This window comes from Gekko japonicus, unplaced genomic scaffold, assembly GCF_001447785.1.
Source record: "Gekko japonicus isolate JY-2015 unplaced genomic scaffold, Gekko_japonicus_V1.1 scaffold17, whole genome shotgun sequence".
Classification (NCBI taxonomy): Eukaryota; Metazoa; Chordata; class Lepidosauria; order Squamata; family Gekkonidae; genus Gekko; species Gekko japonicus.
The window spans coordinates 1,070,895-1,083,956 of record NW_015163604.1 but is presented as its reverse complement, the minus strand read 5'-3'; the positions used below and the strand labels follow the sequence as shown (position 1 = coordinate 1,083,956).

The window sequence follows — 13,062 nt, the reverse complement described above, 5'->3', positions numbered from 1 at the left end:
TCCAGTGATTTAAAAGGCAACAGGGTGTTTATTTTCTTGGTCAAAGATACATTTGAAAATCTAATTATCCTACAATATATTATCAACTGTTCAAAATATACCTGAAAAGTTGCACGGTATGAAATGATACCAGGGTATGACATAGATGGTCCGGGCTAGCCCAATCACATCAGATAAGGATGTAAGAAGAGCCCTGCTGGATCAGAGGAGTGGACCATCTGGTCCATTATCCTGTCTCACACAATGGCCAACCAGCTCCTCCGGAGGTCCAGCAACAGGGCACAGAGGCCAAGCCTTTCCCTGCTGTTGACTCCTACCCCTCAGGGTTGGCCCTGGTTCGTATTTGGATGGGAGACTACTAAGGAAGTCCTGGGTGCTATTCAAAGGCAGGCAATGGCAAACCACCTCTCTTTGTCTCTTGCCTTGAAAACATAATGGGATCGCTGTAAGATGACCACAACTTGACAGGGATTTGCTACCATCATGAAATGATAGGCTATGTCCTGCCCTGGTGCCTTTTGGAAAGCTGAAATTAAGCTCCAATCAATAACATGCTTAAAAATACCCCCAAAAATAGAGGAAAAGGGCTTTTTGGGGCATTTTTTGGGCTCGGTTTTTGCTGAATGCACATCCCTAGTCTCCTCACTTTTGTTCCACCACGCCACATCTGTAACACAGGGATAATGCTGACCCCCTATTCAGTACTCATGTAAATATTAATGGGAAAGTATAATGTGGAACCTTGCTAGTTTGTCTTTCATTTCGCTTGCTTAATAAAACATGAGCTGTGTTCCCTCTAAGCTGTGGAGTCCTGTGAACAAAGATTCTACTTTGTGAGCTACTGGCATTAAAGTTGTGAGCGAGCAATTTGGCTACTGCATAAATTAGTTTGCTCTGGAGCCATCTTTCCTGAGCTAAGACAAAAATCTGTGAGCTGGAGGCTAAAAAACTGTGAGGTAGCTCACACTAACTCAGCTTAGAGGGAACACTGGAGCGGATCACTACTCAATGCGTCCAAACAGTACTTTACACCCCCTGAGCCCTCCTGCAATACTGGAAGTGATGTAGACTGTAAAGAGAAATGCTTAAAGCAACTGGGGTGCAATGAGGTAGGAAGGGGAAAGGCAGAAGGGCTTTTGGTGGTGGTACTTACCGATGCTGAGTAGCACCTGGGAGAGGGGGGCTCTCCCAAGTCCTGAGGAGGGAATTAGTGAAAATTGGTGCAAATTTACCTATGAGTACTGTATTTCAAACCTAGCAGTTCGAAAGCAAGAAATTGCAAGTAGATAAATAGGGACCACTTCGGTGGGAAGGTAACAGCGTTCCGTGCGCCTTGGTGGTTAGTCATGCCGGCCACATGACCATGGAAACGTCTTCGGACAGCGCTGGCTCTTCGGCTTGGAAACTGAGATGAGCACCGCAACCCTAGAGTCGGATTCGACTGGCTTTCGAGCAAGGGAACCTTTACCTTTACCTTTTTTACTATATTAGGGTTGCCAGGCCCCCACTGAGATGACATCATGTATATGTCACTGGTGGATGCTAGGGATGCTTTGTCACTGTGCTGGCATCGCGGACACTACACTGATGAGTACAGGAAGTAATGTCAGCATGACACCAGGAACATCAACTGTAATGTATTGAAACGATTACATGAATCACCTCATAGGACTCCTATGTTAAGCTTCGAGCCAGACCAGGGCTCCTCTGAGCGAACTTCCTATTGGTCGCTTTGTAACAGCGACCAATCAGAACAATACCATTCCCTAGGAGGGAAAGACTCCCATTGGTCCTTAACTAAGCAATCTATCAACACATTGCTGGCAAGGGCCCACACTATCCAGGGGGGACTTGTCAACCCTAATATCAGCACCTTTTTAAACAACCCCCCCCCAAGCACTATATAAAACAATGAAGTACTAAGAAAAGCCAGCCCAATTTCATTCAGTGTAGTACAGCTCTTTTCCATGCACAAACTTTTATAATAACAGATTGCTGAGGGCTAAAGAAGACGGGGGAAACAGGATCCTACTATATTCATTATTCAAATATTATCTTGAAGTTATTTCATGTGTGCCAACCAAGTACAAATATCATACCAGGAAAAGGAAGGGCAAAATTTCCCTTACAATGGGAGCATAAGAATATTTTCCAAGCACAGCCTGGCACAAAGTAAACATTAGTGGATGTGTATGTAGATGAAAGCTCAAAAAGAAAGCTTTGTATAATGCAACAGTTTACTATTTTTTCCTATTAAAAACTATCCATGTCTCCTTCTCTCTGAAGCACACACACATCCCCCCCATGAAAACCCTGTTTCCTCTCAGACAAAACCCCTCTTCCTTTTCCAGTCAGAGAACTTTACTGTGGCAGATGTTATCTTATTCCTGCAGCATTCATGGATCAAGAAAGGGGGGAAGGTCATGTACTATTATTTCCTCTCTTTCCTCTTCAGCAGTAGATACTGAAACCAATGGAGACAAAAAACAGGGTGACACAGGCACAGTTCAAGCATTCCTTGAGCTTCTACTCCATACAGTGAAGCAGATAAACAGGCCTCTCTCACTCAGGCTTACAATGTCACAAGAGAAATGGATGAGGCCTATATGCATGGTGGCCTGACTCACACTGTCTCCCTTTTCACCATTTACTGAAAGGGGGAAAATCATTAAATCAAATTATTGTGCACAGGGCCTCGTGGAAGGAGTTAATCTCCTAACACAAATTTGGTCTGGGGTATACACTGCTATGTGTGTCCACCTCCACTCCAAGTGGTGACAATTTCCACAGGTAGTGCCTTCCTGGGTTGTAGGGATGCCAGCCTCCAGGTGGGACCTGGGGATCCCCCAGAATTATAGCTCATCTCCAGACTACAGAGACCAGTTCCCCAGGGGGAAATGGAAGCTTTGGAGGGTGGACTCTATGGCATTGCACACCACTGAGGTCCCTGTCCTCCCCAGACTCCACCCCGAAATCTCCAGGAGTTTCCTAACCTGGATCTGCCAACCCTGTCCCCATCCCCCACTGATGGCCAACAGGGATCTGGCAACCCTACTGGGTTGGTTCCCTTTGGAGGAGAGAAACATATAGGGTTGCCAGGTCCTTCTGGTCACCAGTGGGGGATGGGGTGGTAGTGTTGCCATTTCCAGGTTGAGAAACTCCAGGAGATTTGGGGGTGGAGCCTGGGGAGGACAGGGACCTCAGTGGGGTACATTGCCATAGAGCAGAGGTGTCAAACTCATTTGTTACAAGGGCCAGATCTGACACGAATGTCACTTTGTCCCCGGGCCATGTGTGCCATAAAACATAATGACAGCAGTTGGTAAGCTCTCTCATTTGTTGTATCCCCACTGCAAGGCCCACTGCAAGACCCCAAAGGGGGTGCAAAGGAAAATCATATGGGCGGACTGGAGAGCCAGCGGTGCAGCACTGGGCAGACACTCCCATGCTGCTTGACTGCTGCAGACAAGGTTGTTCCACCATACTGAAGCCATAGAGTGGCTCCGCCCACTCCCCCTGAGTAGTCTCCTGTTCCCTCCCTTGCACTAGTTGCTCGCGGGCCGCATAAGACCCCTGGTTCCGGCCCCTGTGCCTTATGTTTACACCCCTGCCATAGAGTCATAACAACATAAGAAGAGCCCTGCTGCATCAGACCAATGGCCCACCTAGTCCAGCAACCAGTTCCTCTGGAGAGAGGATGAGACCTTCCCCTCATGTTGCTTCCAGGCTCTGGGATTCAGAGGCTTAATGTCTCTGAATGTGGAGGCTCCCTACAGACACCATGGCTAGTCACCATTGATAGACTTGTCCTCCATGAATCTACCCTCCAAAGCATCCATTTTCTCCAGGGGAACTGATCTCTGTAGTCTGGAGATGAGCTGTATTTCTGGGGAGGGATCCCCAGGTCACACCTGGAGGCTGGCATCCCTAGAGCCCTAGGAGACTTATGGCATTTTGGCAGTATTTGTTTACAAATGTACAAGTAGAGCAAAGGCACATTGGCACTCCTTTGTTTGGACAGCACATCTGCTACCCCACATGAGATCTGAGAGAGATCTGTATCCTCAAGGTGCTTCAGCCAACTCACAGCAGGCTGTCTGCTTCTCCCTCTATCACCGCCAGGCCAGCCTCTAAGACAGGGGTCTTTTTACTGGTGTTGCATGAAGCATGATGTCACTTCTGGGGAAAAGCCAGAAATGCCAGGTTGCTCTAGGTATCACTGGAAACCATAGAATTTCTGAACAAAAGTTTGAGTCCAGTAGAACCTTTACAACCAACAAAGTTTTATTCTGGTTATAAGCTTTTGTATGTGTACACACAAAGGCTTATACCCAGAATTAAACTTTGTTGATCTTAAAGGTGCCACTGGATTCAAGCTCTGTTCTGATGCTTAAGGCCAACATGGCTACCCACCTGAATCTATTTTAAGAGTTTCTGGTGATTCCTAGAGCAACATTTTTTTCCTGAAAGTCACATAATGGAGCACGCATGATGGACCCACCCTGTCCCTGCCCGCCCCACCAAAAGGTGCTGAATGATGACCCTGCTGTGAGCGCAAGCTTTCACAAACAAATGATGAGTGACATTTGCAGCTGAATCCTTGATGTATTCTATTCTACTCAGTGGGATTATTCCCAAGTAAAGAAACATAGAACAACATCTTCAATTGGACTGAGAAAGGCTGCAACCACTGCACTTAATTGCAAACTTAGCAAGTAGGTTTTCGCTGTAAGGTGGAGAAGAGTTATTGCCTATTAGAAGAAACATGCTCAGTCCTGACTACCATTAGGCATCTGGGAAGTCCCCATAATATGTAGAAATCCCTCTTTGGCCCTGTTTTGTTGTCCTACTAATAGACACTCAACTATCAACTTTATTATTAGAAGAAATATGTTGGGGACCTATGGGAAATTGCAGGGGACAGTAAACCAGTGTGATAATGTGACACTACTTTCAATATCATACATCTGATTCTGAACCCTGGCTTAGATTGTGGAAACAAAAATCTATACAGCGAGGCCAGATATAGGAAACCTTCAAGTTTGCAGAAAAAATCCCAAAATTAAAAAAGAGAGTTAATCTTTCCCTCAAAATATGTAGACTGAAATGTCATGAGACCGCGTTTGGCATTAAGCGATGTTCAAAGCCACCCTCAACTCCTGGAGCTTACTCAGTGCTCATTGGACCATTTGAGAGGTTGATGAGATGGTTTTTCCTCATCTTTTTAATTTACAAATTTAATTTTTTGGCATAACCAGGGAATCCCAAGTATGCAGAAATCACTGACTTCTCTGAACAGCCCTGATTCTGATAGGCACAAGACCATCAAATTTGCTTTTAGAATAAGTTTTTCAGAAGGAATGAAAAATCTGAAGCATTTTCTTCATTCTATCTATACAAATTGAAGCCCACACATTCCTAAATGGTAGAGATAGCAAATGTTTTAAAATAGGGATCAATTCAAGCAAGAGATAAGCCCATCCAAGTCCCTGTGATTTCTGAGATTATGGCCCTTTAAAATACTCAACTTTGTCACGTCTCTTGTGATTAACGTGGGTATTGCAGAGAAGAAACCGATAATGGACATTAAACTCTTGGCTGGGGGAGGGGGAAACCGCCTTTGTTCCTGTTTACCTACAAATAGAACAAAAGTATGTTTGTTTACCTCATTTATACCCCACATTTCTCCCTACCAGGGACTCGAAGCACTTACATCATTCTCCTCTCCTCTATTTTATCCTCACCACAACCTTGTCAGGTAGGTTAGGCTGTCTCAAGGGCACCCAGGAAACTTCCACAGCAGATTGAGATTTGAAACTGGGTCTTTTGGATCCTACTCTGACATTCTAACCACTGTCCTGCACTGGCTCTACTTTTCTAAAATAGGTGATTTTAACTACCCACACACTGATTGGGTCAATATGTGTTCTAGTCAGGAAAAAGAGATTGAGTTTCTAGACACTCTTAATGACTGTGCTATGGAGCAGATGGTCACGGAACCTACCAGGGGAGAGGCGATCCTGGATTTGGTCCTAAGTAACGCCCAAGACCTGGTGAGAGATGTAAAAGTGATTGCACCACTTGGGAACAGTGATCATAATGTTATTGAGTTCAACATTTGTGTAAATAGGGAGTTGCCCAAAAAGACCGACACAACCACTTTTAACTTTAAAAGGGGTAACTTCTCTGATATGAGGGGACATGTGAGGAAGAAACTGAAAGGAAAAGAAGAAAGGGTCAAAACCATTGGGGAAGCTTGGAGACTATTTAAAACTACAATCCTAGAGGCTCAGAAAAAATATATCCCGCGGATTAGGAAAGGCACAAATAGGTATAAGAAAAAGCCTGCATGGTTAACTAACAAAGTAATGGAAGCTGTAAAAGGTAAGAAGGATTCCTTTAAGTGGTGGAAAGCTAGTCTCAGTGATGTTGATAAAAGTGAACACAGTCTGTGGCAATTAAAATGCAAGTCTGTGATTAGGCAGGCAAAAATGGAATGTGCAGAGCATATAGCAAAAAAATATAAAGACCAACAATAAAACTTTATTCAAATACATTAGAAGTAGGAAACCAGCCAGGGAGGCAGTGGGGCCCTTGGATGACCAAGGGGGTAAAAGGAGTACTGAAGGATGATAGGGAAATGGCTGAGAAGCTAAATGCATTTTTTGCCTCTGTCTTCACTGTGGAAGATGAAAATGAAGTTGATGATGCAGAACCACTGATTTCGGGAGCGCTGTTGAGAGACCTGAGTCAGATTGAGGTGATGAGAGAGGAGGTCCTATGACTGATAGACAACTTAAAAACTGATAAATCACCAGGCCCGGATGGCATACATCTGAGAGTTCTAAAAGAACTCAGATATGAACTTGTGGATCTCCTGACAAAAATATGTTCTGCCTCCATTCCTGAGGACTGGAAGGTAGCTAATGTCACTCCCATCTTTAAAAAGGGTTCCAGAGGAGATCTGGGAAATTACAGGCCAGTCAAGCTGACTTCGATACCGGGTAAGTTGGTGGAAACTATTATTAAGGAAAGAATGAATAGACACATAGATGAACAACAACTATTGAGAAAGACTCAGCATGGGTTCTGTAAGGGAAGATCTTGTCTCACTAACCTGTTAGTGTTCTTTGAGGGAGTGAACAAACATGTGGACAAGGGGGACCCAATAGATGTTGTTTACCTTGACTTCCAGAAAGCTTTTCATAAAGTTCTTCATCAAAGGCTCCTAAGTAAGCTCAATAGTCACGGGATAAAAGGACAAGTCCTTTTGTGGATCAAAAACTGGCTGATTAATCGGAAACAGAGAGTGAGTATAAATGGGCAATTTTCTCAGTGGAGGGTGGTAAGCAATGGGGTACCACAGAGATCAGTACTTGGTCCGATGCTTTTTAACTTGTTTATTAATGATTTGGAGTTGGGAGTAAGCAGTGAAGTGGCTAAATTTGCGGATTACACAAAGTTGTTCAGGGTGGTGACAACCAAGGAGGATTGTGAGGCACTCCAAAGAGATCTGTCAAAGATGGGAGAGTGGGTGTCAATGTGGCAAATGGGTTCAATGTGGCCAAGTGCAAAGTGAAGCACATTGGAGCCAAAAATCCTAACTATAAATACATGTTGATGGGGTCTGAACTGGCAGAGACTGATCAAGAGAGAGATCTTGGAGTCGTAGTAGATAACTCAATGAAAATGTCGAGACAGTGTGTGACTGCAATAAAAAAGGCCAACGCTATGCTGGGGATTATTAGGAAGGGGATGGAAAACAAATCAGCCAGTATCATAATGCCCCTGTATAAATCGATGGTACGTCCTCATTTGGAATACTGAGTACAGTTCTGGTCACCACTCCTCAAAAGGGATACTATAGCATTGGAAAAGTGCAGAAAAGGGCAACTAGAATGATAAAAGGGTTGGAACACTTTCCCTATGAAGAAAGGTTAAGGCGCTTAGGGCTCTTTAGCTTGAAAAACAATGGCTGAGGGGTGACATGACTGAGGTTTATAAGATTATGCATGGGATAGAGCAGGTCAAGAAAGTACTTTTCTCCCTTTCTCACAATACAAGAACTTGTGGGCACTCCATGAAATTACTGAGCGGTTGGGTTAGAACAGATAAAAGGAAGTACTTCTTCACCCAAAGAGCGATTAACACATGGAATTCACTGCCACAGGAGGTGGTGGCTGCTACAAGTATGGACAGTTTCAAGAGGGAACTGGATAAAACATATGTAGCAGAGGTCCATCAGTGGCTATTAGCCACAAGGTATACATAGGAACTCACAGGCTGGGGCAGGTGATGCACTGTATTCTTGGTGCTTGGGGGGGGGCAACAGTGGGAGGGCTTCTAGTGTCCTGGCTCCACTGCTGGACCTCCTGATGGCACCTGGTATTTTTGGCCACTGTGTGACAGAGTGTTGGACTAGATGGGCCATTGGCCTGATCCAACATTGGCTTCTCTTATGTTCTATATGTCCTTTCTTGTCCTTTGTAGATGCATAAAGGGTGATCACTTTCAACATCTGACCTTTGTCCTGCATAGCAAAACCAAGCACTATCACTGAAAAAGTTCATTCAACCTCTTATCTCACCAAAAATTTTTTTCCATAACATCTAACAGTGCAGTCCTATATTGAGTTACACCAGTCTTAGTCATTTGAAATCAGTGATAAGTCTGCCTAGGATTACACTGGGAATTTGACCACACACTACCAAAATTATAAGATCCAGTTACCAAGCTGTGTAAGAAAATATTGTGCTTGAAGAGTGGTATATTGCAGCAGCTAAAAACTTCCTATTTCTGTACTTTGGCACAATGGACATGTGGGAAGCCATATCCCCCAAAGACATATAAAACATTATGGTATTTTCCCCTCCAACATCATAGCTGTTTCTCCCATGTGACAATCACAGCCTACGCATGATTCCCTATATCTACTGTGTGAACAGGAAAGGGATGACAGTGCAGTAGGAGGAGGTTCTCTGAAGCTAATCAGTTCCAGATGTGCCTCCAGGATCTGAATGATCCTTAATGCAGAGACACCCTTAGTAAGAAAGTAGGTAGTATCATTTAATTATATTAGGTACCACATGTGGAATATTGTAATACTTTAACGGAGCTTTAGATTATCTACTAGGGTTACCAATCTCAAGGGGCCTGGAGATCTTCCAGAATTAAAACTGATATCCAGAATAAAGAGATCACTTCCCTTGGATGAACTGTTGTTGTTGTTAGGTTATATATAGTTAGGTTTCTCACTGAGATTCAAGATGGATTACATAGTATAAATCAAGTACAAGTAACGAGGTGGGACATTTTGCATAGTTTGTGGAAAGCCAGGATCGCATGAGCCGTCTTAACCTCATCAAAGAGGCAATTCCATAAGGTGGGGGCCGTAACAGTGAATGCACGAGTAGGAGCAATCATCAATTTTGCCCATTAGCAGGATGGTTCCATATAGCAATCCTGACTAATGGCTGTTGAATAAGCAATCCTCCATGAACTTATCTAATCCCCCTTTTATAGTTATTTTAAACACTCTTGTGATAGTGATAACCATACTAAACAAATCTAACATTGTGCAAATACGTGCATCCATTTGTTGGTCCTGAACCTATTGCCAATCCATTTCTTTCTTTTATTATAACAAGTTTTTTTCTCCACCTTTTCCAAACCAGCCCTAAAGTACCATCGTATTCCACCATTTCCCAGGGAGAACGCCTTCAGTCTTCAACAGCTGCAGAAATCTAACTTTTATCACAGCGTCTCCAAGGCAGCAGAATGTGCCATTGGCCTCTAGTGCTGTCGAGTTAATGCCAACAGAGCTTTAACATGCAACCCTTCAATAGGCTTATGGGCCAGTTTACTTTGCTCAGATCAAGATGGGTAGCCTTAGTCTGTCTGTAGCAGCAGAAAAGAGCAAGAGTCCAGTAGCACCTTAAAGACTAGCAAAATTTGTGGCACAGCAGTGACTCAAGGAAGCTCATCCCCTGCCACAAATTTTGTTAGTCTTTAAGGTGCTACCAGACATGCCCTTTTCTACAGCCCCAGCCTTACTGACGGCGGTGGCTTCCTTGATGGAGTCAATTCATGTCATGGTGGGTCTCCCTCTTTCCCCCGCTGTCTTCAACTTCTCCCAGCATCATTGTCTTTTCCAGCGCGTCACGTCTTCTCCTAATGTGACACCAAGGCATGATAGCCTCAGAGGTGTACTCATTTTGGCTTCTCGGGAGAGTTCAAGCTGAAGGCCAGCATTCAGTAACACCGGTCTTCCAGGGAGGCTGGCTGCGCTGCCATTGCAGGAAGCGGCGCGCTCCATTCACCTCCAGCGCTTTTCGGCGCCTTCTGGAGGATTGTCTCTGGCGCCCCGGTTGCCAAGTCGACGGCTGCAGCTGTGTCGCTGCACGCGCTGGGCTGGGCTCGGGCTTGTTCTCTCCCCTCCCCTCTCCCGTTCCCGCTCAGAGCCACGCATCCGCTCCCGCTTGCGACTTGTGCTGTGTGTGTGTGGGAAGTAGGACCGGCCTGGTCCTTCTCTGTCCAGGATGACCAACGTGCTGGAGTACCTGCAGGTGGACAGCTGGTAAGCAGGCGCCCGCTCAGAAACCAGAAGGCAGGAGCGCGGCGGGGTTTGGGGAAGGCGCTCGACTAACAACAATAACACGCCAGGCGAGCGCCGCGTGGCCAGCCGAAGGGGTCTGCTGCGCGGCAGGGTGGGGGGGGGGGGGGGCGGGATTTTTTTTGGGAAGGGAGGAAAAAAAAAAGAAGTGCGGCCGCGCGCGTTTCTGCAGTCCCTCCTCTGCGCGCAGCCCCTGCGAGGGGCGACACACCTAAACAAAGGGCGCCATTGCGCGGGCGCTGAGGCGGGTGAAGGAAGCTGGCACTGAGGGCCAGTGGGCGGGGAGGAGCGACTTCCCTCATCCGCGCAAAGGATGGCTGCTCGGGATGGAGAGGAAGGGTTGCTGGCACGAGAGAAAGACGGCCCTTTCCCTTAGTCCGGGGGAGGGTGGGGGGAGATGGCCGCTCCTGCGACCCTCGTCTGGCCGATTGAGCTCTGACTCGCCAAACCCCAGGAAACGGGGCTGGTCTGTCAGGTGCTCCTCCTGGGCTCGCTTTTTGTTCTGCTACCTCAGCCGAGCAACCACCTGCAGCCAGGAAGCTTTGCTTCTGCTATTTGTGCTCCCAGTCCCCAGGCACAAGCCACTTAGGGTCGCCTTCAGTTCTCTTCCCTGCTCCCTTTTGTGCAGGCTTTCGAACTGACCGTTTCTGTTTTTTGTTTGGGCAGCTTTCTGATAGGCAGAAATGGCACCAGGTGAAACTTTCCCCATCATTGGATGTCTGAGGAAACACACCCACTGGCTGCAGTCACACACACAAAATAATCCACTTTCAGTGCACTTTCCAACTGGATTTTACTGTGTGAACTGGCAAAATCCAGTTGGGAAGTGCATTGAAAGTGGGTGACCGCAGCCACAAAGAGAGCAAAGATGCATACACATTTGGTTTGCAATCAGGAGGAAGGAGTTGAAGTAGCTAAGGGAATGTAGGTATTTATTTTTGGTTATCTGCCCCCCCCCCCAGTGTTTCTAGAAATACCTGGATCCCCTCAAAGTAAGGATAGGGCATGTTCTTTTCCTTGTCTGCAAGCCTTGAAGAGATGTTTGTCTTCTGCAGAAAAGCTGGTGTAACACACACTGTAAGGCGTGTGAGCCATAGCTGTAACAAGGGCAAGTGAGGCACTCGCCTTGGGTGCACAAAGATGAGGGGCACAGAAAAAGCATATAACGATGTACCTTTTAACCAAAATAACTGCTATGAAAGTATAGGGAGCGCAATTTTATATTCTTGCCTCTGGTGCAAAATTAGCTAGTTATAGCTCTGGTGTGAGCTGTACATTCAAATGTTACTCATAGACTTTAGGACAGTGACTTCTCTCAGAATTGACCATCCCACCTGGAACATGGGGACAACATTTAATATTTACAGGGCTAGTGAAAGGCCTTCTGAGATAGTGTACAGAAAGCATTTTAAATATCTGAAATGTATTGCATACATATGGAGGTGACAACCATTCATTATTAGCATAATATTAGAATGCTACAATATCTTCCTTCAGAGAAGTAAGTCTGCAGTTTAAACTCAGCACCTAAACTTTAAGGAAATGTGTCATTAGCAGCACTTTACTAAAATGTCTGCACAAACCAAACCAAAATAAGACACTGAGCTGTTCCCCAGAGCTCTTTGTAGCAAACAGTGGTACACATGGAAAGACAACACCTTTTGGTGCAAGGTTTCACATTCTGTCACAGTTAAGCAGCGAAAACAAGAACTGGTGAGTGTGTGTGTGTGGGCTTTTTTTGCTTGAGAAAGGCAAGAGGCTTTCGTTATGACAAGTCCAGGAAATGGAAGAAAAATATTGATACTAGATGATGATCCAAGATTGAAGCCACTGTTACTCAGAGAAGACACTACAGGGCTAGAAAGGCAAATGATCTGATTTCAGTATAAGGTTGCTTCATGTTTCATGACTTATTTATACCTTGCTCTCCCACCATGAGGATCCAAAGTGGCCGTCCTCCACTTTATCCTTTCAACAACCCTGTGAGGTAGGTTAGGCTGAGAGTATGTGACTGGATCAAGGTTCTTTTGACACTTTTAACTCCTAGAACAGGCTGGCAAGTTTGGAAAATTTAAGAAATAATAACAAATCGTAAGCAGAACAGGCCCCGGAGGAGGCAGAAAAACTAAAGTTTGGAGTGTCCATGTCTTTTGCACAAGATCCATTCAGGCACTGGTTATATGAGATAAGACATTTTTGAAAAATTTAAACAGAGGTATGACCTTTCTCTTTGTTTATAATTCCTTTATTTATTTATTTATTAGATTTTAGCAAGTCTTGCTAGGGTTGCCAAGTCCGTTTCTCTTTGCAGCGGGGGGCTCCCGGACGGCGTCCGAAGCGCGCACTCGCCGCATGCACATCAGCCGGATGTGACGTGATGACGCCGGGCACGCTGGGGGCGGGGCCACAGCCATCTGAGGGGAAAACTGTTTTCCCCTCAGATGGCTGTG

At 45.5% G+C, this 13,062-nt stretch overlaps 1 protein-coding gene across 1 annotated transcript in view; it reads left to right on the top strand.

Moving 5' to 3' along the window:
• The first annotated feature begins 10,480 nt into the window (after positions 1–10,480).
• LOC107107021 overlaps positions 10,481–13,062 on the top strand; it is a 76,539-nt gene continuing 73,957 nt past the window's right edge. Inside the window, exon 1 of the mRNA XM_015407232.1 lies at positions 10,481–10,576. Coding sequence (XP_015262718.1) covers positions 10,539–10,576 — 38 coding nt within the window. The 5' untranslated portion in view covers positions 10,481–10,538. The remainder of the gene's footprint in view (positions 10,577–13,062) is intronic.